At 38.0% G+C, this 26,788-nt stretch overlaps 2 protein-coding genes and 1 long non-coding RNA gene across 8 annotated transcripts in view; all 3 read left to right on the forward strand.

The window, feature by feature from the left end:
* The first annotated feature begins 296 nt into the window (after positions 1-296).
* LOC149502651 (uncharacterized) lies at positions 297-1,962 on the forward strand. The gene is made up of 2 exons (XR_016323325.1): positions 297-562; positions 898-1,962. It is a non-coding gene; the product is annotated as an uncharacterized LOC149502651 (long non-coding RNA).
* Positions 1,963-3,128: 1,166 nt separating this feature from the next.
* Dlc90F (dynein light chain 90F) lies at positions 3,129-6,874 on the forward strand. The gene is made up of 3 exons (XM_028183121.2): positions 3,129-3,290; positions 3,364-3,529; positions 6,566-6,874. The coding sequence occupies exons 1-3, from the start codon at positions 3,255-3,257 to the stop codon at positions 6,712-6,714; spliced, it is 351 nt and encodes a 116-aa protein (XP_028038922.1). The 5' UTR covers positions 3,129-3,254; the 3' UTR covers positions 6,715-6,874.
* Positions 6,875-10,411: 3,537 nt separating this feature from the next.
* The window catches only part of cic (Putative transcription factor capicua), a 52,162-nt gene continuing 35,785 nt past the window's right edge, over positions 10,412-26,788 (forward strand). Inside the window, exons 1-4 of one of the 6 annotated variants that reach the window (XM_089728680.1) lie at positions 10,412-10,978; positions 22,196-22,354; positions 23,105-23,794; positions 24,447-24,605. In XM_089728680.1, coding sequence (XP_089584806.1) covers positions 22,247-22,354; positions 23,105-23,794; positions 24,447-24,605 — 957 coding nt within the window. In that variant the 5' untranslated portion in view covers positions 10,412-10,978; positions 22,196-22,246. Of the gene's footprint in view, positions 10,979-11,019; positions 11,166-11,190; positions 11,433-22,195; positions 22,355-23,104; positions 23,795-24,446; positions 24,606-26,788 lie in introns of those variants that run through there. The other 5 variants (XM_089728682.1, XM_089728677.1, XM_028183154.2 and 2 more) reach the window with 5 other exon arrangements.

Consider the following 26,788-nt stretch of genomic DNA (forward strand, 5'->3'; position numbering starts at 1 on the left):
AATGGTGGTTTATTAACTGTTTAGTCTTTGTGAAAGTGCTCAAATGCGGGAAAATGAAACAAAGCCGTTGGACGTAACTTGTCGGGATCCTCCAAAAAGTCCACTGAAAAAATCGCAGTAAACGAGCACCATTTTACTGAGATTATATTTCATCCCATATTATCTCATCTCATTTCATTTAATTGCATCCCAGTTGATTAATGTCTCAAAATTTTCATTTTATTTCACTCCATATTAACATGTTTCATCAAAGTATCCCGTATCATATCATCTCATTTCAATGGGGTTGGCAACTGTCAAAGTGGCGCTGGTGTGCATTGTTCCCATAACATTCAATATTTGTATTGGAATTTTTGATTAAAAATTATTTTAAACACAATGACGCGTTGTTTTGTGCCAATATGCTCAGAAATTGGAGTACATCAATTCCCGAAGGACAAGAAAATTGGAAGACTGTGATTAAAGGCCATTTGACGCGAAAAATGTACTCACACAAAAAGTTCGAGGTTATGTCGTAAATACTTTGTGGAATCTTACTATGAAAACATTAGTAAATACACAGGTATGCTTCTTTCTGTCAAATATTTATAATGCATGACTAGGTGTAGCACACATCTTTGTTCTCATATTTAAAAAAAAAACAAAAATAATTAGTTAGGCAAACTAAGTATTAGTTGCTAACATATTTTGCAAGTAGATTTATGTTATAAGGAACCTTTTAACAAATACAAAATCAAACTGGAGGAAACACATTCCTCATTAGCTGTTGTTCATTATCAGTTGTTACTATTGAAAGTTCTATCTAAATCGCTGCATCCATTGTAATAACAAATATTTTGAAACTATGGTCAGGTTTCCTTGTGATAGTATATTTAAATGTTTTTTTTTGTGCTGTAGGTGTCAAACATTAACATAAATATCTGAAGAAAGGTGCTGTACCATCTATATTTTCATGGAATATGAAACCAGTTTCTGAAGAAACAAAAAGTAGAGAATAAAGGTTACAAACTCGTAACCTTAAAAAACAACTTTTTAGCCTGCCCAATACTTCCCAATACTGTGAAGATATAGTACCCCTTGTTTAGCCTGCCCAACACTTCCCAATACTGTGAAGATATAGTACCCCTTGAAGAACACAGCAATTTGCATTTTGATTCAAATGTCTCTCAAGAAATTCTAATAGAAAATAACTCTAGTATAAATGAAACAATTACAAGGCATCATATTACTATTGGAACTCAAACATCCAATATATTAAGATTGTTCTCTACAGAGCTATTACTTGCAGACGATGAGACAGTGCAATACTACACCGGGTTGGAAACAGCATCTAAGTTTTCATTAGTTTTAATCACACTTTTGCCAATGGCAAATGATATAAGGTATTGCTGGAGTAGAGTGGTTGGCATATCAATAGAAGATCAATTTTTAATGTTACTAATTAAGCTTAGAAGAAACACAACAGATTTTGAATTAAGTAAAATTTTCGGTGTAAGTAAAACTGAAGTGTCTAATATTGTTGTAACATGGATAAATTTTGTCAGTGATATCTAGAGCCTAATTGACATTCGGCCTAGCCAGCTTAGTAAATTATTATATGCCTAATTGTTTTAGAACACATTTTCCCTCCACAAGGGTGATTATAGATGGGACTGAAATAGGCATACAGAAGCCTAGTCAACCTGATGCTCAAAAAGCGTCATTTAGTTCCTATAAACATAAAAATATATGGAGATAGTATTATGGCAGACAGAGGTTTTAATTTACAGGATCTGTTTGCCTCTAAAGGAATTAGTATAAATATCCCATCTTTTTTAAAAGGTAAATCACAAATCCCAGGTGTTCAGTTAAAGATAGATCAAAAATTAGTTAGTCAGAGGGTTCACATAGAACGATTAATTTCATATGTGTAATGTTATGTAATTTTAGAGAAGGAAATGTCAATAAAAATAATTAAAAATATTCCTGATTTTTTATTTCGACAAGTGTGTATAGTTATAATACAGATATTTTTCATACAATGCTTCTTTGAAAATATTTTCATAAAAGATATCTAATTTATTTAACATATTATTTATAAAATTATTGTCTTTTTCAACATAAATCACTTTGATGTCCTTGTAGGTGTAAATGACCAAGTTCCAGTATGTTTTGCCTGAGCAGTATAACTGCCCTTGGATTTGATAATAATATGGGCAGGTTTTTTTTAGAGACAATATCCCGTTACATTGTTCTAAGTAAGGCACCGTTGTTATATTTATTTCATGTTTTCTGCTAGCGTATGGACATTTCACTTCAATTATAGTTTCTTCGCCCAACACACCATCAGGAGATGCAGCAAGATATGGGCGCTCTTGGCTAATGAAAATGCCACATGGCTCCACTAGCAAATCGTATATATTAGCATATTTTGCTAGAGCAATTTTTTCATTTTGTTTCAAAATAAAAATTTTGGTCATATAGCTCTAATCTGAAAAAAGTAAAATAACACATTAGTTGGTAGGTAATGTGTGTAATATGAGCAATTCTTTTTGCACATGCTACAAGGAATAAAGTTCCTAAGGTACACAATTTAATATTATTATTATAATAGCTACCGGAAACAGTTTGAGAGAAGTTTTCTAAGTTAAAATAAAACATCAACATTGTACCATTCGACAAAATCCACTTTTTTTCCTCGTAAAGATGCACCACGTTTTCTCAACTCCTCCTTTAATTCTTTAACTATCCAGTAGGAAAACATGTTGTAAAATTGTTTAGCACTACTTAGAAAGTAATAAGAACCGTATCAAAGTCACAAAATGCCGAAATATCACGAACGCAAAACACACAAAATGGCGGCTCTCTGTGACAAAGGAACAAGCTACGCTGGCGACATCTGAGAAAAGCTTTAACCGGCCAACCCCATTCATTTCATTTCATTTATTTTTTTATTTTTTCATGCCATGCCATGATTCATATTAAATTAATCAGCTTCATTTCATTTCATAATATCATATTTCATAAAATATATAAATAATTTCATAAAATATATAAAAGATTAGGCTGTAATGTGTAATACCTTTGTCTTTCCATTTGGAAAAATAAAACTACTACTACTACTATCTATGGTATTAACAAAAAAAAAAATCTAGGGTGTTATCTATGCCGATGGCCAAATTGTTTAGTTTGTCGAACTTCTTTGGCTTCGAAATTCAAACAGAAATTTCATTTTGATAACGTTCAATACTTACTACCTATCTTGAAACAAAATAATGGAAGTCAAAGAATGCAACGATTTGGACGAAGAAGTAATAATAGTCATTTGTGTGTATTAGTTGGTAAATATTGATTCAACAAACTTACCAACATGGTGTATTTCAGAACCAATTCATTGTCGACGACGTGAGTAAAATAATTAAAGAAGCTATAGAAAATTCAATTGGAGGCACTGCTTATCAACACAACAATGTCAACCAATGGACTTCAGCAGTTGTTGAGTCATGTCTGGGGCAGTTGACTAAGTTACAAAAACCATACAAATATGTAGGTACGTGCGTTGAGAATCTAGATTATTTTAAGTAACACAGCATGCATAAAATCAAATATCATTTATTTTAGGGTCCCTTGTATAAGCTCTCTTAGCAAAAATAAAAAACAATGTTTCAAATTGTATTTTTTTAATTGCAAATGAACCTTGAATCATGGAGTTTGCAAGACTCATTTGCATGACTTTTGGAGCTATCACACTGGAATAAATGCTTGCTTTTATTGTGATAGTTAATCTGACCATCAGGTGACCCGTCTTGCTCGTTTGCCTCTTAGTTGTTATAAAAAAAAAAGAGACTTATTACATCATTAATAAAGTAGTAGCTTAAGGAGGGTGGAGCAGTATACTCGCATCTTTTATGCTGTCATTGAACAAACTGTTATTTAGAATTTTCCAGTATTTTGTACATTATTTAATAATTCAAATTGAAATACATAATTGAAAAATTGTAATATTAATGCATTAAAGGAGCCCTATTTATCGATTTAGCATTTTTTTTTTTTTATGGCTTAGATGGGTCGACGAGCTCACAGCCCACCTGGTGTTAAGTGGTTACTGAAGCCCATGGACATCTACAACGTAAATGCGCCACCCACCTTGAGATATAATTTCTAAGATCTCAGTATAGCTACAACGGCTGTCTCACCCTTCAAACCGAAACGCATTACTGCTTCACGGCAGAAATAGGCAGGGCAGTGGTACCTACCTGCGCGAACTCACTAGAGGTCCTACCACCAGTAAATTATATGTATTTCATTATATATGTATTTGTATGTATTAGTTATATCTATTTCTTTATATATGTATTTGTATGTATATGTTATTTATGTGTGTAATTGTGTATGTATATAGTCCGATATATTATGAATTAGTGTTTTATTATTTTTATTATTATTGTTATTGTGTATTGTATCAATAAGTAAATTGATTAGATTGTACTATTCTACCCACTTATGTAAAGCTGTTCCTCTTTAAGAATGGTTAGCTGGTAGATAACTCAATTGTTAAGTTAGGCTCGTCATTTTCAAAGATTGGGTCCCCGACTGATGGCAGCCGCCGGCTCGCTGAGTCGGCTATTGCCGAACGTCGGGGGTCCCGACATGGTGGTGCGCCGCCTCTACACGGGGGTGGTGCGGTCAATGACACTGTACGGGGCTCCCGTATGGTGCCACGCCCTGACCCGTGACAACGTCGCAGCGTTGCGACGACCGCAGCGCGCGATTGCGGTCAGGGCGGTTCGTGGGTACCGCACCGTCTCGTTCGAGGCGGCGTGCGTGCTCGCCGGGACGCCTCCCTGGGACCTGGAAGCGGAGGCGCTTGCTGCGGATTACGCGTGGCGATGTGATCTCTGCTCCAGGGGGGAGCCGCGTCCCGGCGCGGCGGAAGTTCGTGCGCGGAAGCTTCAATCTCGGCGTGCCGTGCTCGAGGCGTGGTCTCGCCGCCTGGCTAACCCCGCCTACGCGCGACGGATCGTCGAGGCGATCCGCCCGGTCCTCTCGGACTGGGTGAATCGCGACCGAGGACGTCTCACCTTCCGAGCGACGCAGGTGCTCACGGGACACGGCTGTTTCGGTCGCTACCTGCACCGCGTCGCCCGGAGGGAGCCGACGCCAAAGTGCCACTACTGCAGTGGCTGCAACGAGGACACGGCGGAGCACACGCTCGCGTACTGCCCCGCTTTCGCGGAGCAGCGCCGCGTCCTCGTTGCAAAAATAGGACCGGACTTGTCGCTTCCGACAGTCGTGGCTGCGATGCTCGGCAGCGATGAGTCTTGGCAGGCGATGCTTGACTTCTGCGAGTCCACCATCTCGCAGAAGGAGGCGGCGGAACGGGAGAGGGAGAACTCTTCCTCCCTCTCGACGCCGTGCCGCCGCCGTCGAGCCGGGGGTCGGAGGAGGGCGTTTGTCCAGCTCCGGCCCCTATGAGGAGGCAGTCTCCTCCCGGTGATGGTCACGGGGCGACCTAAGGGGGTTGAGACTGCGCCGCACGCTACCGTCACTCTAGCGCGCTGGCACCAGGAGGATGGGACGACGCGTCGGCGGCTGCGGATTGCGATGCGGTCCGTATTTTCGTCGAGACTGACGTCGTTGGTCGTCGATTATCGTCTCGACGATCCGTCGGTCGGGCGTCCTCGGGGTGGCGCCGCGTGTCTGGTTGTAGTGTTGATCGCGGGAACCCCCCTACTCTGACCGGGTTTTGACCCCGGACGGAGATCGGACGCCGGGTGTAAGAGTGTAGGGGTGTCGTTTAGTGGGTGGGCCCTAAATTCCTTGGGCCCGCGGTCTGCTCTTAACACCTGCAGATCGTTGAGTCTCACATACCCCGCGCGCCCCCTAGGCGCGGGGACCTCGTAGGAGGTTCGGCCCTCGGCTCGAAAAAAAAAAAAGAAAAAAAAAAGGCTCGCCATTTTATAACTTTTCGCCATTATTGTATAGTATTAACTGTATGTACAATAAATAATTAATGAACACTAAAAGTGTTTACAGTATTTGGAGTAATTTGGAAGACTGGCTTCTAAAATGTTGAGCATCTATAAGGAGCTAATTGAACTTCAAATCTCCACAAAAGCTTATACAGCACAATTCTTTTTTTTTTATTGCCCTTGTAGGCAGATGATCATAAGGCCCATTTGATGGTGAGTGGTCGATTTTAGCAATGCTAGGGGCAGAGCCAAGTCGCTGCTTATCATTAAGTATTCTCCACAAGATTCGTTTGAAGAGGAGCTCATACAAAGCTGGATGGTATGTGGTAAAGAGCTGGAAACACATTGTGGACGATGCCTCGGTTCCAGGTAGAATGGATGGCTGTGCCCCTGGCATTGATGATGTCTATCAGTGATATTGTTCACTATCATGTGGGCCGTGTGATTGTTTGCCCACAAAGGCATTAAAAATTTAGAGAATTACCAATACACAAATATATTGGTAATTTGAATAAATGAATTTTCTATTTTATAAGATAAAAGTTAAACCTCTAATGAAGAAAAGCTAAAATGTGTAAATTTACTTTTATCCAATATTTGCTTGTTTTTTACAGTGACCTGCACAATACTGCAGAAGAATGGTGCAGGACTGCATACAAGTTCTTCTTGTTATTGGGATAACACTACTGATGGCTCGTGCACGGTCCGTTGGGAGAATAAAACTATGTACTGCATTGTCTCAGTCTTTGGGCTTGGCATATAACATGGATTTATTATATTCATTTACTGGCTTAAAATCTCTTTTATAATACTAATAAAGCAAATTTTTAGTATACTGATAACATAATTATCAAATCTGTATGTTTTATTATGAACTCTTATGTTTCAATTAATAAAGCTTTTATTTTACACTGAATGGAAAAGTATGCTATGTCATTTTCCAGTATATATGCATAGATAAATAAAGTGTTAATAAACAGATAAGTTTGTTCATTTATGGACAAAAACTTTGGGAGAACAAAGAACTTTGTACCTAAACAACAAAACCTAAGAAAGTAAAAACTGGTTTCCATTGAATCTTCGATTTGATGTATATAATTTGTATGCGTTTTCTTGGATGTAGTCTTGTTTTGCATTCCACTGAATATAAATACTGAAAATTCTATTCAAAAGTACAAATTGTGTAAGAGGGAAATTGGAGCATGGTGGTCTCTTACGAAATATATTTTGAGGCTGTTAATTTTACTAGAAAAATCTCAGATTATCTAATACAAGGCTTCTGTTAGGGCACAACATTGTCACATACATTTATCAGGAAAAGAGAATTCACTTTTCGAGATGTTTAGGTGCCGAACATGAGGAGTATTGAGGTGTGTTTGATTACAGGAGCTTTCTGAGAAGGCCCATTGAGCGATTATAAAGAAACCAGTATCATGCGTGATTCCATAAAGAGAACGTTGATCTGAATTTTTATATTGCTAAATGAACAATATAAAACAGTAGGTATCAGCTTTTTTTTTTACTTTTATTGCATAAATGAGTGAACGAGTTGACGACCCACAGTTGCTCACCTTGTAATAAAATTGAGGTCTCAAAATTTTCGTTGATACGAGTAGGTACCTTTTTTTTTGTTTTTTGTTCAGGAGGAAATCGCCGGCCTTTCGCCCTTTTCTGGGGATACTGGTCGGGGTATGTCAGAGTCGAACTGACTAAAACCTCCTGTCGCTCAACAACCAACGTCCAAACCTCGCATGAGACAGAACTCATGACAAGGCAAAGGGGGGAAAGTGAAGCGTTTAGTGCGGAGCACATCTCTCCCATCACCCTCCCCCTCGGGACGCCGGACTGGCAGTCGTCGGCGCCACGACCACCAGCCCTCTCGGTCGGCAGACTGTCCGAAGCCCGCCTAGATGGCGCCGGTTAGAGTGGGATACTCTACGGAATACCCCGCTGGGCCAGAACCAGCGTGGGTCGAGGATAGCCGGCCTTCCATCACCCGGATGCTCTTGCGTAAAACGCGTGCAGAGCAGCTTGCACGTCGTCTTCTTAGGCCCCCCTCGCCGGTCCCCAGACCGACATGTGAGGGGGACCCGAAACACTTAGAGGGCCAGGGCTTGGGCGAGATCCGCCTCCCTGGCCCCCGCTCGACGGCGGCGGGATTGTGCGTCTCTCACGCGCCCCGCCGCCTCCTTCTGCGAGATGGTGCACTCGCAGAAGTCGAGCATCGCCTTCCACGACTCGTCGTCGCCGAGCATCGATGCCACAACACTCGGCAACGACAAGTCGGTTCCTATTTTTGCGACGAGGACACGGCGCCACCCCTCCCATGCGGGGCAGGCGACGAGCGTATGCTCTGCCGTGTCCAAGTTGCAACCACAATGGTGGCACTCTGCCGTCGGCTCGGCTGTGATCCGGTGCAGGAACTCACCGAAACAAACATGCCCAGTGAGCACCTGCGTGAGCCGGAAAGTGAGGCGTCCTCTGTCACGATTCACCCAATCCACAAGGACCGGGCGAATCGCCTCGACGGTCCTACGACCAGCCGAAGGATCAACCAGCCGTCTAGACCATGACTCCAGCACGGACCGCCGAGATTGGGCCCTCCGCGCTCTGACCACACTGGGGCTGGGACGCGCCACGCCCCGGGCACGAAGGTCAGCCCGCCACTTATAGTCAGCGGCGAGCGCCTCCGCTTCCAGAACCCAAGGCGGCGTCCCAGCCAGTACACACGCCGCCTCAAAGGAGATGGTGCGATAACCACGGATAACCCTGACCGCGATGGTGCGTTGCGGCCGTTGCAGCAGCTTCGCCACCCCCACGGCCAGGGACTGGCCCCACACGGACGCCCCGTATAAGGCCATTGATCGCACCACCCCCGTATAGAGACGGCGCGTCACCTGGTCAGGCCCCCCGACGTTGGGCAGAAGCCGGCTTAACGCGCCGGCCACCCCCAACAAACGAGGGACCAGGTTCTGAAAGTGAGCACGGAAGGTCCAACGACTGTCCAGAATGAGGCCGAGGTACTTCAACTGCACCCCGACCCCGATACGGACGCATCCAACCACGATACCTACCTACTTTAGAACAGTGCTTCTACATTTAACATATTATTATGGAACGTTTACCTAACATTAGTAACCCATCACAAACCCACGGTAGATACGTTCCTAAAAACTTCGATGTTATGCGAAACTCGTGTTATATAAGATAAGATGACAGTACAAAAAGGAGAGGATTTTTTCTAAATGAAACATTTTATACCTGTATATATATTTTAATCTATTATACATAAAAAATAAGCTTACTGTAATTTTCTAAATAATTTTAAATAGTAATCTCATTATATAATATTGGGTATTGGGGAATTTTTATTTTCGTAAAATACCTTGCGATATCTGGGCTACCTGTACCTCCTGTCTTCTTAAAAATTAAATGAAAGGTATATAGCGTTTCGTAGAAAAAAAACGGCTGATTGTAATATATACTCATCAGTGCTTTCTTGCACTATTTTATACCAATGAACAATGCCTGATCTCATGGAAGAAAACTAAACTTTTTTATGCCCTAAATATTTTACAAGATCTGTTCACCGTTCCTAAATACTGAATTGAAATAAAAACATGGTCCCTATTTAAGATCCTCCATCGTTCTGTTCGATAAGTAGCAAGACAATGTTCAATGAACTGACAAAATACAATTGTATAAAATTTTACAATTATCAGAAAAACACAGTTAATAATACTGCATTGTATGCAGAGCATAGTAACTTACTATTTGTGTAGATTGAGTATTGTAAACCAAACCAAACGTAGGTAACGTATCATGAAAAAATCATGAAGAAATAAAATTACCGATCGAAGGTGATCATCAAATGATGACTTCGTTTATTTAACGACTAGCGACCCGCCCTCGCTTCGCTTCGGAAACATTAAAACAAACATGAAACAAAAAAAAAGATAAAAAAAATTTTAAAAAAAGTAGCCTATGTTCATCAGGGACAATGTCGGCTTCTAATGGAAAAATAATTTTTCAAATCGGTCCAGTAGTTTCGGAGCCTATTCGAAACAAACAAACAAACAAATCTTTCCTCTTTATAATATTATAAGTATAAATATAAATAAAATAAGTATTAAGTATAGATATAGATTAGTATAGATGAGCAGCAAAAACCGGCTTTCCAGAATCTCAATACTAAGTAATTTAAATGACGGTTTCCACAATATTCACAATATTTCACAACTACATAGCGTAGTCTAGATCTAGTGAATCATATCTAGTGTAAGTAACATTACGTAATAGATTTTTTGTGGGTATGTTCCCGGAGATAAAATTTTACTTAAATCATGAATTTTTTCAAAGGTTCCCGCTAAAGCTCCTTGGCATATTTGTATCACGTGACCATCATCGATCCAATGGTTGAACGCTTCTCGGGTCCATTCAACTCAACTTTGCGAGCTCCGTGGAGTGGCGTGGAGAGGGCAACTTCACAATTCCGATTCTATTCATAAAAGGAAATGTTTTTATATTGCTGTCTCTCTTACTCATGTAAAAAATTGTAGTGTTTGAGTGAAGTAGCAATATGTTTGATTGGAAATTATTGAAAGCTGGGCCAGGCAGGCCACTTCAGACCAGTCGCCATGTAAATTTTTTTGATGTGGGTGTTGTGTCTCGGCACGTCAAATGCTTCAATGAATTTTATTATTCTCAAGAGAACATTGATTTCGTGTAAATCGTTATATTATTTGTAAATTCGTGCTGATTCTTAGTCCATATTGTGAACAGTGAAACATATTGTGTTGTGATTGTGTACCATCTAATCTGGTGACGGCGGGTAATAGATTGGAGGGGGAGCTGCTAAAATACTACGATAGGATAGTAGAGACGTTTTACTACTCGGGAAGTCGGGAGCGCTAAGCGCTTACAAAATTTCTCATCTCGACGCGAGCGATTACGGTCTTCCATTTTGTTTTAATATGCAGTTTGGTTGTTTACGGTGTGCATCGTGTACAGAGCAATTGCAAGCCACGGTGAGTACTCGGTGAAGTGTTCGCATTGTAAATACGTTGTCTGCGCATGTAGGCCTTACATGACAATAAACATGCAACAATGAATAAGTAATAGTATTCGATTTAGTGCACCGCACGGCGCAGTCGTGGTAGATGGGTTGCGGCACGTCATTATTTAGGAGAAGCACCCCCGCGGGTATGCCCAGTGGTACGTAAACATCGTTCATCAAACACAAGGTGAATTAATTTTGTATCATTTTAAATTGTACTTGATGATCATGCGGTGATACTGTGAAGTGTAAATTTAATAAACACGTTACAAGTCTCATTTTAGTAATCTATCAGTATTATTATCAGCTGATTACTCTAAGCGGCCGTCCGCAAACGTCAATGTTATGTATTCAATCACAGGCTACTTGAATACTAGAGTACATCTAGAATAAAATTCTCTTGTGTGGATATTGATCTTGCCTAGGTGAGTACACGACTTTTGTAACTTGTGTATTTACCTAATCATTGCATATACAGGTGTCAATAATTTTAATTATACAATTTCTAAATTGGTTTTATAATTAATTTTATTAGCTCAAGAAACAGTAGTAGTTTAATCTAAAGTAAATAAATTCTAAAAATAAACGTAAAGTTAACGTTAAAAAATCTGAAGTTTAATAGTACTTTAATCTAAAGCATTTTCTACTAAAAGAGTATTCTTGTTTTTTTGGTATTGTGTAATTTCTATGAAAATAATGAAATAAATTAAAACCTTCACTTAATAATAAGTTAGTTTAATGTTCTAAATGATATTAAATAAAAAATTAGATTGATTTTGAAATTTACATAATCTGCACATTGAGATTACAAGATTTGTCTTCAATAACAGTTGTGTTTAGTGATAAACAAAAAAAAATCCAGTTATTCAACTCAGACCTTAGTCGAATGTACTGAAAACTTCCTTTTCATCTATTTGCTGTGACTTAAATATTGTCTTAAACTAGCTAGCACAATTTACCTTCAATTTCAATGGTGTCAATGGAGGTAGGACCTCATGTGAGTCCACACAGACAGGTACCATCACCCCGCCCAGTTCTGCCGTGAAGCAGTAACGTGTTTTGGTTTGACGGGCTGGGCAGCCATTGTCACTATATTGAAACCATAGAACTTATATCTCAAGCTAGGTGGCGCATTTATGTTGTAAATGTCTAGGGGCTCCAGTATCCACTTAACACCAGGTGGGGTGGGCTGTGAGCTCGTCCACACATCTAAGCAATAAAAAAAAAACTTATAATCAGAAATTTGATAATGTAGAAAACGAGAGTCATCCTCTTTTGTTATATGAAATCTGGAAAAACCGCTCAGAAAAGAATGAGTATATCAATTTTCTGTAAAAACAAATACAGACTAATGGAGAACATTTAAATTTGAAATCATAGTTTTTTTATTAATAATATCGACGCTTGAAAGGCAAACGTGACTAAGCGACAATGCGTGAACTTTACAGTAGACTAATTTAAGGTTGAAATACCGGCAAACAAAATTTATTTTAACGAATCTAGCTGTAGTAGAATATAGCTAGTAGCTCTAGGATTGAAATGATTTTAATAGACCTAGAAATTTTTTTATTTGCTCATCGAATATGGTTATTGCCTATCATTTATGTACAAAGCAGTTATGGTCGCTTAGTCATGTTTGCCTTTCAAGCGTCATAAATGCCATCATAAATAATACACAATACATATACTTAGTATTTAAAAATTTCTCAAGATATTTATTTATAATTGACATACTTAATTTTGAAAACGATGGCTGTTTTAGCAAAAATATTTATAAACATGGTAACCAGTGCTTATCAGTCCATAGACATCATAACTTGAATGCCAATGCTAATAGATTATTTTGTATTATCAGAAAATGCATCATATTTTACATTCAAAATAATATTAGAACAATCTTATTGCTTAGTGAATTTTAGGATAAACTAGAGTCCCAATAAATTTTTATTAACCTGAAACATTTTGGTAAATACAAGGCATTTGATTATTGTTTAAGATCCTTCTAGGCTTTTACTTTTGTAATTCTCGACCTAACTACTCAGGAGATCTCATGGACTACCTGGTATCAAGGTATTCAAAGGTCTTAAGTGGATCTTAATCTTCATAGCTAAGCTATTAATTATGTAAAACACATTTGCACCATATGACAGCTAATAACTTGCTTGCCATAAAAAAGTCATATGCTTTTATATAAATACAAGTAAATAAAAAATTACATTTATTAAGTATCATTACACATTTCTGCCAAATCTCTCTTCTCTTCTTCGTCGCTTCCTCATTACAGAGGGTCGTGTCCACCTTGATCTAGTTTTTGCACCAGCTGCCTCCAATGTTGCCAAATACTTTAATTTTAATATTATATTTTTTCCCTTCAATTTCGTAATATAGAAAAAATATATTTCATGCCTTATGTGTCATAATATATAAATGGCAGATACCATCAATAGTTTTTTTTTTAAATGCATTCAAATTCTGTGAAATTCATGATTGTGGAGAAACGCAACGAGGGTCTTCCAATGATGCATTTCAGTTTGAATCAGAAGTAATCATTACAAAAATGAAAGCTACCTGGGATTCCACAAATAATATTCTTCCCGTGGTGTGATGGACCAGTCTGTGCCTGTTCACAATATCACATAATATGTGAAAGACATCATTTGTAGAACGAATTTATGTTTCAAAGAAAAGTGAGCTTGTATTGAGAAAATACCGACGCCATACAAACCGACGCCATCTAGGCGGGCTTCGGACAGCCTGTCGACCGAGAGGGCTGGTGGTCGTGGCGCCGACGATCGCTGGCCCGGCGTGCCGAGGGGGAGGGTGATGGGAGAGATGTGCTCCGCACCAAACGCTTCAATCTCCCCCCTTTGCCTTTACATGAGTTCTGTCTCATGCGAGGCTCGGACGTGGGTTGTTGAGCGTCAGGAGGTTTTAGTCGGTTCGACTCCGACATACCCCGCCCGCCATCCCCAGTGGAGGCTGGAAGTCCGGCGATTTCCTCCTGACAAAAAAAAAACATATTTCTCGCCCTTTTAGATTTTAGCAAACAACACGGATTTTCATGGATTGTTTGGAAGCTCTGGGTCTATGGAGGGACTTTGGTTCTCTCTGTTTTCTATTGTATGTTCCGTGGCGAGTGCTAAGGAATTGTTTGAAATGATTCCACCATCTCCTTTACACTGCCGCATCGCTCGCCACCAGAACAGATTTCATACATACTACTCATCAATTGAGTGCATTTTAAGAAATCTTTTCTACCACGAACCTTCCAGTCTTGTATGAACTCCCCACCAAAGTGCTTCAAACTAGGCTTGCGGAGAGTACTCAGTAGTACAGAGTAGGTAGGTCTCTACCCTTGGCAATGCTGACGTCCATAAGTGACGGTAATCACTCACCATCAGGTGGGGCGTATGCTCGTCTGCCCACAAGGGATTTTTTTTTACAGTAAATAGAATTTTATTAAAATTGAATAGTATAGTGCCATAGGTGAGTTAACACATTCCTTAAAGAGCGATGCAAATTTTTATTTTAACTGCAACAAAATTTCAGTTTGATATGTAGCGTAATGGGATAAACGTCGTTATACAACGTGAGCGTCGAATTATTTGTCGAATAGTTCTAGTACTTCCGGTCGGTTAAAAATAACAAAAGAGGATATATTCGGTTTAGTGATTCGAACTAAATCTGATCTATTTCTGAATATAAAGTACTGAATAATCCGTCGGTCGATGATTAATACATACACAGTTGTAATTGATTTACGGAATTATATTAATGCAGCTGAAGTATTCTTTTTTCTAGTTACAATTATCGTTAGATATATATTTTTTTGCAGTTATAATTATCGTTAGATCAGTGAAATATTTTTTGTATGTTTTTATTTTAATTACATCTCATTGTCACATTGAAACTGTTAGATTAAAATACATTTGTTAATGGGATGTGCTTGCAATTTCGAATACCAATTTATATTAGTATCATCGTGCACTCATTAAAATGAGATTAAATTTAGGATACACTAATACAGAGACAAACAGACGAAAATACTGTTGTTTTATTTTTAACTTATATACTAACAGAGCATGTTCATGTCCATAAGATATGTAAATAGATAAAGATATTATCTTCTGTTATAAAAATAAAAATCAATGTCTGTTTGATTTGATATAGAAACGTAAATTAAAATATGAAAATGAGATGCATAAAAAGTTATAACTCAGCATCGGTTTCCATTTATCTCTGAATTTTATGTTTTTTTTCCCTTTAGGCGCTCTGAAATAGTCATTAATAGTGCCATCAACGTAAGATAGGTGGCGGGTTAGTAGTTTAAAAATATATATTACAGTACAATAAAAGCGTTCTTTATAATAGTTGCTATTTTTTTTAAATAGGATCTTACGATTCAAAATTTACTCTGCAGACTTAGACGTCGATTATTTTCCGGCTAACCCAAATTTATGTTGAGGAAATAAACATTCCAGTTGATGCTCAGGTGGCACGCCCTGCTTTCTTTAAAAGCACGGACGTAGATTGGTCAAGTTTTAGTACTATAGTAATTATTTCTTTTTGCATTTCATTTCATTGATTGGAATGTTAGTTGGTTCTAAGTACATATAAATTAGTTTTACAGGTTAATAATTTGTCTTTTCTTATGTACCAAATCTTCTGGCTCAGTAAACCAAAATTAATCTTGGCTTGCGAATTGAAACCTAAATTTTTCTTGACCCTGAACCCACCCTTATTTTTTGTCCGGCTGCCGAAGACTGGTAATATTTTTCGAGCGTGTATATTATAATTTTATATAAATCTACAGTGGTATTTACGGATGTTCCGTTATAACTACTGAACCATGCATCCGATTGACTTGGTATCCATGTAGAAAATACATACACATAATGGATAGGCTAATATTTATATGAGGGTTGGACTCCCTACACCAGTTGCGGGGACGTTAATGATGAGAATCTTTGTGGGGGTGTGAAATAATAATGTTAATTTTAAATGCCCAGCGAAGCGGACGGGTACAGCTAGTATATTATAATTTTATTATGTTTTAATTCTTTTGAAGGTTTTCAACGAATGAGATATCATTCGTTTAATTAATTCGTCTCAGTTGTTGAATTGAAATAGGGTAGATTCATGTGTAAAAATAATAATCTTAAAGGATTCTTGTTTTTTTTTACCATCGCACTAATCACACCAGAAGTAATATCAGCTAGAATTCTTCGTATTATATATTCGACAGCGGAACGAACTCCCTCGATAATGTTTCCCGAGTGCTATGACGTATCCTTAAATGGAGGTGTTTTTTCCTACTTAAGCTAATAGCCTTGAGAGGCTATGTCAGCGTAACCTAACAAGTAGATGAGCTCACGGGGTTCAAACCTAACGACGTTGCTAACACTATCCCTAGCAAGAGCAGGCTTCGCAGAATCTACCACCGGATCGGAAACGCGACCCACTGAGAAGATCTGGCGAGAAACTCAATGGGCTGTGTCTGTGAGTTAATTTACTCGCCGAGCCCTTCGTCGCAAGAGATGGGCTCGACGAGAACGATGATCGGGATGAGGTCTGAAAAAAGGCATTGGCAGCAGGAATCGAGTTCGCTGTACCGATGTCTATGAGCGATGATGCGTCGTACAATAGTACTTAATAATAAAATAGAAATAGAAAGATGATCAATTGCCTTTATTTTAAAATTTATAATATTTTCCGCAAAAAACATGTCCTTACGCACGAAATGACAGCTTTAAAAGTTAAAAAATTTAAACGTCGGATAAGCACAGATATTGATAAAATAAATTAGGTCTTATTATAATTGATATAAAATAGATACTCGTATATGACGGAGTAGGGACGTCCGTATTGTTTTTAAAAAGTGTGACGTCAGCCTTGCGACGTCACGGTCATTAATTTGTTGACGAATGACTCATGTTTGGGTTTCCGAAACAAAACTTCACGAGAACTTCACGAGAACTTCGTATATTGCACGAGAAGCATAACAACGTTACAGAGATATCCGTACAGTACAACGGCTCGTACACGAATCAATCAGTGCTAGACAGCACGGCCGTATTTATGGGGCTTCGTACCCGTGAGCGTGTTGACACGTTTTAAACACGTGAGCGTGTTTACACGTTTTTCAAACACGTGAGCGGGTTTACACGTTTTTCAAACACGTTTTAAAGTATTGAAATTACAATAAAAGGAACTGTTTAACATCAATTTCTTATCACACAGTAATTAGTTGATGATCAGTAGGTAAATAGTCATATTTGCGCCGACACGGCCATACTGACAGGCGGTGCGCGCTCTGCACCAGCCGCCCATGTATGGTGTATCACCAGAGAGTTCTTGGAGTCCATCTGAAACAATGGAATGTCTGTTTCTGAGATTGGTATCTGTGTACCTTTTTATGTTACTTTGAAAGTAACTTATTTTGTGTAGTTTTATATTGTGACGTACACTGTGGTACTTATGTAGTGAACGTACACTGTGGTACTATGTAGTGGACGTACACTGTGGTACTTATGTAGTGGACGTACACTGTGGTACTTATGTAGTGGGCGTACACTGTGGTAGTTATGTAGTGGCGTACACTGTGGTACTCATGTGGTGGCGTACACTATGGTACTCATGTGGTGGCGTACACTGTGGTACTCATGTGGTGGCGTAATTTTATTAATCAAAAATAAAAACTTATCCTTATGCCGATTGTTGATTTTGTTGTTCGACCATCCTGGTTTGTGAAGTAGATGGTAGAGGTTCATCGGCAGATGCTGGTGGGTAGTCTTCTTCCGCCGATACGGTTATCTGGTCTCCAGGTTGTTGCTCAGCGGAGGCGGCATGTGATCCCACTTGGGCGGTGCGCGCTCTGCACCAGCCTCGTTGATTCTCGTAGGTTTTCTTTGATTCCCATTGATCTGCAGGAATAAAAAGTTTCTCTGAGTAGCGCATCTGTTATACTTGCGTTACTTGTAACTATGTAAGTTTGAGACTGTTAATGCGATTTTATTGTAGGGTTCTCGGAGGTTTTCGTAGATTTCTCGGAGGTTCTCGTAGATTTCTCGGAGGTTCTCGTAGATTTATTGAAGGTGGGATAAGAATGTGTAAGGTGTTGTTCGTTGTGTAAGGATATCATGGTCTTCAGATGAATTTTGTGGTGAAATTTTAGTAATCAAAAATAAAAACTTATCTTTTGTATTCATTGATCAGTTGATTGTTGATTCCGTCGCTCGACCATGCCGGTTTGTGAAGCAGACTTATCGGCTGATGCTGGAGGGTAGTCATTATCCGCCGATACGGTTATCTGGTCACCAGGTTGTTGCTGAGCGGAGGCGGCGTGTGATCCCGCTTCTGATGACGGAGTAGGGACGTCCGTATTGTTTTTAAAAAGTGTGACGTCAGCCTTGCGACGTCACGGTCATTAATTTGTTGACGAATGACTCATGTTTGGGTTTCCGAAACAAAACTTCACGAGAACTTCGTATATTGCACGAGAAGCATAACAACGTTACAGAGATATCCGTACAGTACAACGGCTCGTACACGAATCAATCAGTGCTAGACAGCACGGCCGTATTTATGGGGCTTCGTACCCGTGAGCGTGTTGACACGTTTTAAACACGTGAGCGTGTTTACACGTTTTTCAAACACGTGAGCGGGTTTACACGTTTTTCAAACACGTTTTAAAGTATTGAAATTACAATAAAAGGAACTGTTTAACATCAATTTCTTATCACACAGTAATTAGTTGATGATCAGTAGGTAAATAGTCATATTTGCGCCGACATATATTATAAATCGTGTGTTACCACGACAATCGTAAAGTATTTGAAGTTTCGGTAATAATATGTAGTTAATAAGGAACACGAGATTAAACCGTAAAAGTAGTTTTAGTTCGTGACTTCGACTCTGGAAACCTAAGAAAATAGTAAAGATTACAATAAAAAATGAACTTTGCTTGGGCATGTGAAGACGATAATGATAGATAGATATGTCATTAAGCATTTTTTTATTATGATCCGCGCATGGTTCCGCATACATATTTATTTTAAGAAATAGAAGTTCGGGGACAAAAATGACATTGTGTGAACTCCACTACTTAATTGGGATTAGATATCGTCAAACAAGATTTATGAATATCAATATTAAATTGAATCATCGTGACACGTCATGAATGCTTTCATTGCTATTTGTTGTTTAAAATGGCCAATAGTAGAGCCGCTTTTTATCTTACGATAGATACAATCGAGCACGAAGTAGGTGGCGGGACGTGCCCAGAATACATTAGCACGTAGCACCATCAAAAAGCTGGTGTTTTATGACACGGTTCGTCATTTCTGACCTACGACCACAGTCCACAGTATGATAAAACATTTCTTGTATATATTTTGGTGTTTGAAATTCGTAACATTTTTTTAACGGATGATTTAATTTTTCTTACAATTCCAGTATTATCAGCTTAATAGTTAATGTTAGATTTGTTTGGTATTATAAAATTAATAAAATGTCTCATCATTGCGTTTGGATACGCCGCTTTTAAATGTTATAATTAGTGAGCACTGATCAGATACGTCTTATAGTGTAATTACTTTCGACTTTTGTTTCTTGTTCACGTTTATTTTTATTGGCGTAGTAGTCGTGTCAACGCCACACCTGGGGCTAAGCGGAGACCTTAGAAGTACGTGAACGCCGGCTTCCTCTAGATATGAGTTCGATGTTTGTACTGAATTCGAACAACGATTATTCTAATCCTCAAATCGAAACATTTGTGACTGTTGTGATGGAAATATTACGGTAGTACGGATACGTGCAGCGTAACGAAATGCCGCAAAAATGTAAATATTGTGGGCTTGAATTTGTTACGCGATTTATTCCTTGTTCGGTGAAGTCCTCAAGGAATACATATTTTGTTTTATTAAGAGATACACACAAGCCAAAACCTTTTTTTTGTATTGTTTTATTTTCCGAATAATTAATTTTCATTTAGCCAATACTGATAATAAGTTTTTAATACATATTTGTTGAAAATTATTGTTTTCAAACCAATCTTCCCAGTTAGTTTGCACGTCAGGACGGCTTTGTGGTGTAAAAAAACATTTATGATAAAACATATAATGTTTGAACATTGTTTGAAATATTTTTAATTGCTAGCTGTATCAAAAAAAAAAAACTGTAAGCGATGATATTGAAGTCTGAAGTAGACGACGGGTTCTAAGTACTTATCCTTTCAACACTTTTTGTTCCTTTGTACCCAGACTGCGAGAGCGAGACAGTCACGAGAGAATCCGTTCCCGCCAACGTTAAAATCCCCTCTTAGAACAAAGAACAAGCCTCTTATCACCGAACATTGTGTTCACGGCTTTATTTCAAACTTTGTGCCGATGTTATTTTGAGCTATTAATTAATACTGTTTGAATATTGATCAAGCATACTATTTGTTGGTTATTTATAATTTAAGATTTTATTAATGGGCCGTTTCATTTGTATTTGTCGAGATCGTGAGGTCCAATCTGTTTTTGAAGGTCCTTGTTTATTTAGTCTATCTATGGAGTGTAGTTTACTGGTTGCCATTGTTAATAGACAGACACTACAATGCGAACGCTGACGCCCGTTTGAGGCATGAGATTGAAGTCCCATGGGTACGACGGTGAACTTTCAATTCGGATCGTTTAGTGCGCCCCTAGCAGTAAACCTAGGCAAACGTTCCAACTCCATACAAATTTGAGTTAACTTTTACGCTATCGAGAACGTTAAAAAAACTCGCACTCAGCACACTGATCGCACTATTGTTCGCGACAGAAATATGTGTAGTATAATAATATGTACTAGTGGTCCCGCAGTAGTCGAAATTCGACTATAATTAATTGGAATTGTAAGTTTGTACACTATTATGATTATATTTTATACTTCTATAATCACAAATTTCACCAAGGCTACACTATAAAAAAATATTAATTAACGACAAACAATATTTAATCTATTCTCAATTTGACCACAGACGTCAAGAACAAAAGTTTGATATAGTATGCATGCGTGTGTGCGTCAAATACATGGTATGTAGTGTGTGTAATGTTTTCTTTATTGATTTAATGTATCTTTTATGCATTATTTAAAAAAAAATATTAGCATTGTGCACTTCCTCTTTATATTCTCTATAAGTGTGGAAAATTTCATACTCCTCCGTCCGCGCAATTTTCGTAAAAAGGGATACAAAGTTTTTGCTTCACGTATTAATAATATGTATATGGCTGTATGTAATGTACATATACTGAAAGTTAAAAAATAACAGAGGAAAAACTAAATATTAACTGCTTTTTCGTTTTATATAATACCGAGTAGTCTATTTGTTACAATATTATATTTACAATATGTATAACGTGTTCTATATTTTTTCACGGTATACGTTTAATTTCCTTGTTAAATATTCAGATCCATCGTTATGGTGTAATAGATAAAATAAATATATAAAAACTTTTAAATACAAATTCATCAAAGATTGATCACTGTTTTGTTTGTAAGTTACACGAACAATCTCACGTGACTTTGTGTCAAGGATGCACTTTTTGAATGTCGTAAAATGGGGGGAAACGACAATTTTTAAGTTCGACATTGATTTTTATCGTTTTTTTGTATAATAGTAATAAAACAGTACAGTTACAGTACAGTTTTTTGTAAATTAGTAATAAAAGTATAATAGTAATAAAACGGATATCATAATATCGGAGGCTTAAATTTTTATACACGATGCGTTATTATACATAGTTCATTACAAAATACATATATGTACATAAAAACTGAAAAAGCTACTTTGACCCGTTTCACCTGGCCTTGGGGTGAATCAGGTTACGTATAGGGATAACAAAGTTTTTCGATAAGGCTGGCATTATTTGGTAGTTAGATAGGTACATAACTTTAGGTAATGAAGTTTTTAATATTTTTAATGACTTACAAAACTTTCATGACTAAAATAAACTATTTAATATTCTTAAACACTAAATAAAAGTCGTTTTCACTTCAACAAAGTTAAATCTAACAACTCAACAAAAGTATTGTGACATCCCAGATTAATCCCTATTCTGCCTCTAGTCGCTATTCCCCCCAATCTACTATATCTTAACCTTTTTGTGTTTATAATTTCAGCGTACGTACAAATTTTACTGTAATAATCGATATTCTTTTTCAGAAGGCAGGTGCGATAACAGCAGTGGGTGCTATGTGGTAGCGGGAGGCGGTGATGCAGCGAGAGCACGCGGGCGGCGCCCCCCCGCCGCAGGCCTCCGCCCCCGCCCCCGCTCACCCTCATTATCGTTCACACGGCCACTACCCTGATATTGATGATCAGGTAATCATTCATTTACCTACACCTCGTCCCACTGATAAAGAACAATGAGACGTAAACATTTTGTGTATAGTTAAATGTTGTATTATAATATCAAGCTATCTAGATCGGCGTTAAATATTAATATTAACTCAAAATACGAATATGAATGAATAGCCTATTATTCAGATTCATATTACAATTAATAAATCTAATCTCTTATTTGGATTTTACTTAAGTTCTGTAGATCTGTTTGTCAATCGACAAAGGCCTCCTCCAACTGCGACGCATATTTTTGTTGCTTTGTAGTTATTTCTATGTGTTGTTGGAGGGTTGTGGTCTTTATCCCCCACGAGGACCAATCGGCTTGGAGGAAGAAATACGAATATAGACAACGTTTATGAGAATACAAGCCTTTGCCCGCGACTCCGTCCGCGTGTAATAGTTTGGCTTAACACTAAATTTTAACCACACTTCATTTACGTAAAAAGTGAAAATATTTTTTAATTATAGAATGTTAGGGAGCTATTTAAACCCCTATTTTGAAACATTATTTATTGGTGCTCCACTTGTATTGGTCTTACCGTGATGTTATATAGTCTATAGCCTTCCTCAATAAATGGGTTATCTAACACTGAAAGTTTTTTTTTAAATCGGACCAGTTGTTTCCGAGATTAGCGCGTTCAAACAAACAAAATCTTCAGCTTTATAATATTAGTATAGATTGGAAATTACTATAAAGAATCACGTATTTATATTACAATTTTGTTTTAGATTCCTGCTTCTGTGATAAGCAGTGTCGGCACAGTGAGCCTGTCACAATCATCTACCAACCATAAAAACATAAACATGGCCAATCCGACTAATCTCGGCAACGCCAGCAGCGGCAACGCTACTCAGTCGACGGTCCATCAAACGCCAACTCAAAACCCAGTGAGGAATCTGCCCAAGAAACGCAAATTTGACCCTTCCTCGCTAGAGGAGATGCAGCAGACCTGTCCCAATAATAACACGATCAACACTTCGACGGCGTCGGTACTCGACTTCCACAACTATCAACGGCCAGTGCTCCAACCTTCGCCAATAGTACGGCAATCTCCACCTCAAGACGTGAAGCCGTTTTTCATCCAATACCCAAACATTGATTTGTCCGAATGGCGTGACCACCGAGTTTTGGCCAAGCAACGGGGCTTTTATGTACCCGGAGCGATAAGACACGCCGAAGGTTGTAAAGTGACGGTAGAGTTAGACGGGTATGAAAATGAACCGGTCGAATACAGTGACGTGTTTGGTATGAACAAACTGGATGTTATCGGCGATGCGAGCCCGCAGATGAGCCATTTGCTGATGGGTCTGCCGTGCGTCGTGCGTACCTCTGACCCCAATCGAGAAAACGTTCAAAATGTATTCGTCGAAGGTTTCATCTTAGAGGTGTTAAATTCGCCTATAAGGATACGTGTTGAGGTAAATTTATAACGGATATTATTTCGTTTGAAATTTTGCTTATATAATAATGTTGGTTGTGCGATTTTGTTATTTGTTTTTTGCTTTTATTTTACGTGTATTTACAATATTTATTATACACTAGTGGTCCCGCAGTAGTCGAAATTCGACTATAATTAACTGAAATTGTAAGTTTGTTCACTATTATGATTCTATTTTCAAAGACTATTAAACTTCTATAATCACAAATTTTGCTAAGACTAAAAACTATAGAAAAATATTAATAAAGACAAACAATATTTAATCTATTCTCAATTTGACCACAGACGTCAAGAACAAAAGTTTGACAATAAATAAATAGTATGCATGCGTGTGTGCGTCAAATACATGGTAGTGTGTGTAATGTTTTCTTTATTAATTTAATGTATTTTTAGGCATATTTTAAAAAAAATATTAACATTCTTCGCTCCTCTATATTCTCTAGAAGTGTGGGAAATTTCATACTCCTCCGTCCGCGCAATTTTCGTAAAAAGAGATACAAAGTTTTTCCTTCACGTATTAATGTAATATAGATATAATGTGAGAGTATTCGCTTAAGTGTTCTACATTGAAAAAATTCGTCCGTCATTGTTTCGAAATTCGATACGTTTGTAACACGATCGTCGTCGTCCAGGTGAGAGATGGCGACCTATGCAAGCAGGCGGTGGAAGTGAAGCGGGCGGATATCCGGCTGATGCAGCCACCCTGGGCTGATGAACTGGAAGACGCCGGGTCCCACGTGTCCTCGTCACTGCACGCGCATCCAATGCGAGTACACCATCCGCCGCATCAGGTCAGTGAACGAATCAATGCAATTTCATTTTAAACTTACTTTTTTTATTGCTTAGATGGGTGGACGAGCTCACAGCCCACCTGGTGTTAAGTGGTTACTGGAGCCCATACACATCCACAACGTAAATGCGCCACCCACCTTGAGATATAAGTTCTAAGGTCTCAGTATAGTTACAACGGCTACCCCACCCTTCAAACCGAAACGCATTACTGCTTCACGGCAGAAAGAGGCAGGCAGGGTGGTGGTACTTAATTTTTATTTTATTGTTTTGTTTTGAAATTTTGTGTACGACTCTCCTAATCCACATACATATTAATTCGAAATTGCTATTTATGTGGCGGTTCATATATAAAATTTCTCGAAATGCGTGAGAATACTCGAAGTCATATAATATTTCGTGAGTGACTTCAACACGGAATCCTTCTATTTAGAAGAACCCTATTTCGAAGTCACTGATGCATACATTATAATAATATTAAATGTACGGACTCGCAATAACATAAGGAATATAAAGAGGAGTAGAATTCGAGATCGTGCCGCAGACTTTTCCTGAAAAAGTCGAAAACAAAAGGTTATTTTTTCCAGTTCCTTTTCGATGATCGCTTCGTAACTTCACATTCGCTCGGAAGCGGACCTTAAGTTTTATGAAATCGTTTCGATTCGAAAACATTGTGACATTGAATCAATATATTTCTAACAGGAATCGAATTTGTAATTAATTTTAAAATATTCGTTGTAGCCTTTGTTTCTTTACAATATTTGTTGTGCTCTTGCAAATTAACAAAGTGCGTTACAGCAAGACGAGAGAGAGAGAGCGAATATACTTTATTGCACACCAAAACATCGCGTTTCCGATCCGGTGGTCGCGTTTCTGATCCGGTGGTAAATTCTGCGACTGCACTACTCTTACTAGGGTCAGTGCTAGCAACACTCCGGTTTGAGCCCCGTGAGCTCACCTACAGACGTTAGGGTAAAGCTGAAATTGCCTCAAGGCTATTAGCATAGGTAGGAAAAAAACCAAAACATAATTAACATTTAAAAAAACAGTCAACAATCAGATATAGTTGTACAATAGGCGGTATTATTGCTAAAAACGATCTCATCCAGACATCCGTTTTATTTACAGAAATTCTGAGAAGATTTAGATTATTAACGAAAAGATACACAATAAATATATATATAAATTACAAGCTGCGTATGGATTGTATGTACGTGCTGCTTCATTCGGTGCAATAAAAGTCTGGACTAAACGTATGTGTGTATGTGCGAAATACCGCGATATCAACACACATCCGTATGATATAAATAGTATACGCCAGCTCTACTCGGCACGCACGCACACAATTTAATGTTTTGTGTACACATTATTATAATGTACGCACGATACGGGCCTATCACGAGCGTACAAGAACTAGCGCGTTCTATGAAATCTTGACTCATCATTGTCATTCATTGTAAACGATAAAATGGTTGCTTTAAAATTTTTAATAGAACTAGTGGTCCCGCAGTAATTCGAAATTAAACTTTATTTAATTTAAATTATATTTTTAAACATTATTCTGGTTCTATTGTACTTATATAATATAATTACAGATTTCGCCAAAACTACACTATTAATATTAAAGACAAACAATATGAATCTATTCTCAATTTGACCACACCCTTTAAACAAAACAAAAGTTTGTTTTGTTTGTAAGCATTTGTATGTGTTGTGTCAAATACACGGTAGTGTATGTAATGTTTTTTTTATTGATTTAATGTATTTTTTATGCATAATTTCAAAAAAATGTTAGCGTTCTGCACTTCTTCCCTATATTCTGTATAAGTGTGGGAAATTTCATACTCCTCCGTCCGCGCAATTTTCGTAAAAAGGAGTAAAAAGTTTTTGCATCACGTATTAATATATAGATAATTTACAAAAATACAATGCGTAGATTATTTTGTTGTTGTTGTTTGAAGTCAAGTCTTAGTTTTGTAAAATCGAAGTCTCTCATGTACATGTTAGTTAGTGTATTTATTTATTTATTTTTTTTGATATTTCACTTAACTGAAGCTAGCATTAAAAATTCATATGTTCATTCAGGTGTATTACGTCGGACTATCGATAAACAAGTTACCACACGATTATCCAATCGTCCTATCTATTTTACATGAATTTATCTTATCTTGGTAGATGGTAATCG

The sequence above is a fragment of the Bombyx mandarina genome, chromosome 07, assembly GCF_030267445.1.
Source record: "Bombyx mandarina strain Sakado chromosome 07, ASM3026744v2".
NCBI classification, from domain to species: Eukaryota; Metazoa; Arthropoda; class Insecta; order Lepidoptera; family Bombycidae; genus Bombyx; species Bombyx mandarina.

Excerpts from the sequence above, each read along its gene's own strand:
- Dlc90F (XM_028183121.2), top strand. The coding sequence starts at position 3,255 with ATGGAAGTCAAAGAATGCAACGATTTGGACGAAGAA. Across the intron at positions 3,291-3,363 it reads GCAACGATTTGGACGAAGAA|AACCAATTCATTGTCGACGA; the intron begins GTAATAATAGTC and ends GGTGTATTTCAG. Across the intron at positions 3,530-6,565 it reads AAAACCATACAAATATGTAG|TGACCTGCACAATACTGCAG; the intron begins GTACGTGCGTTG and ends TGTTTTTTACAG.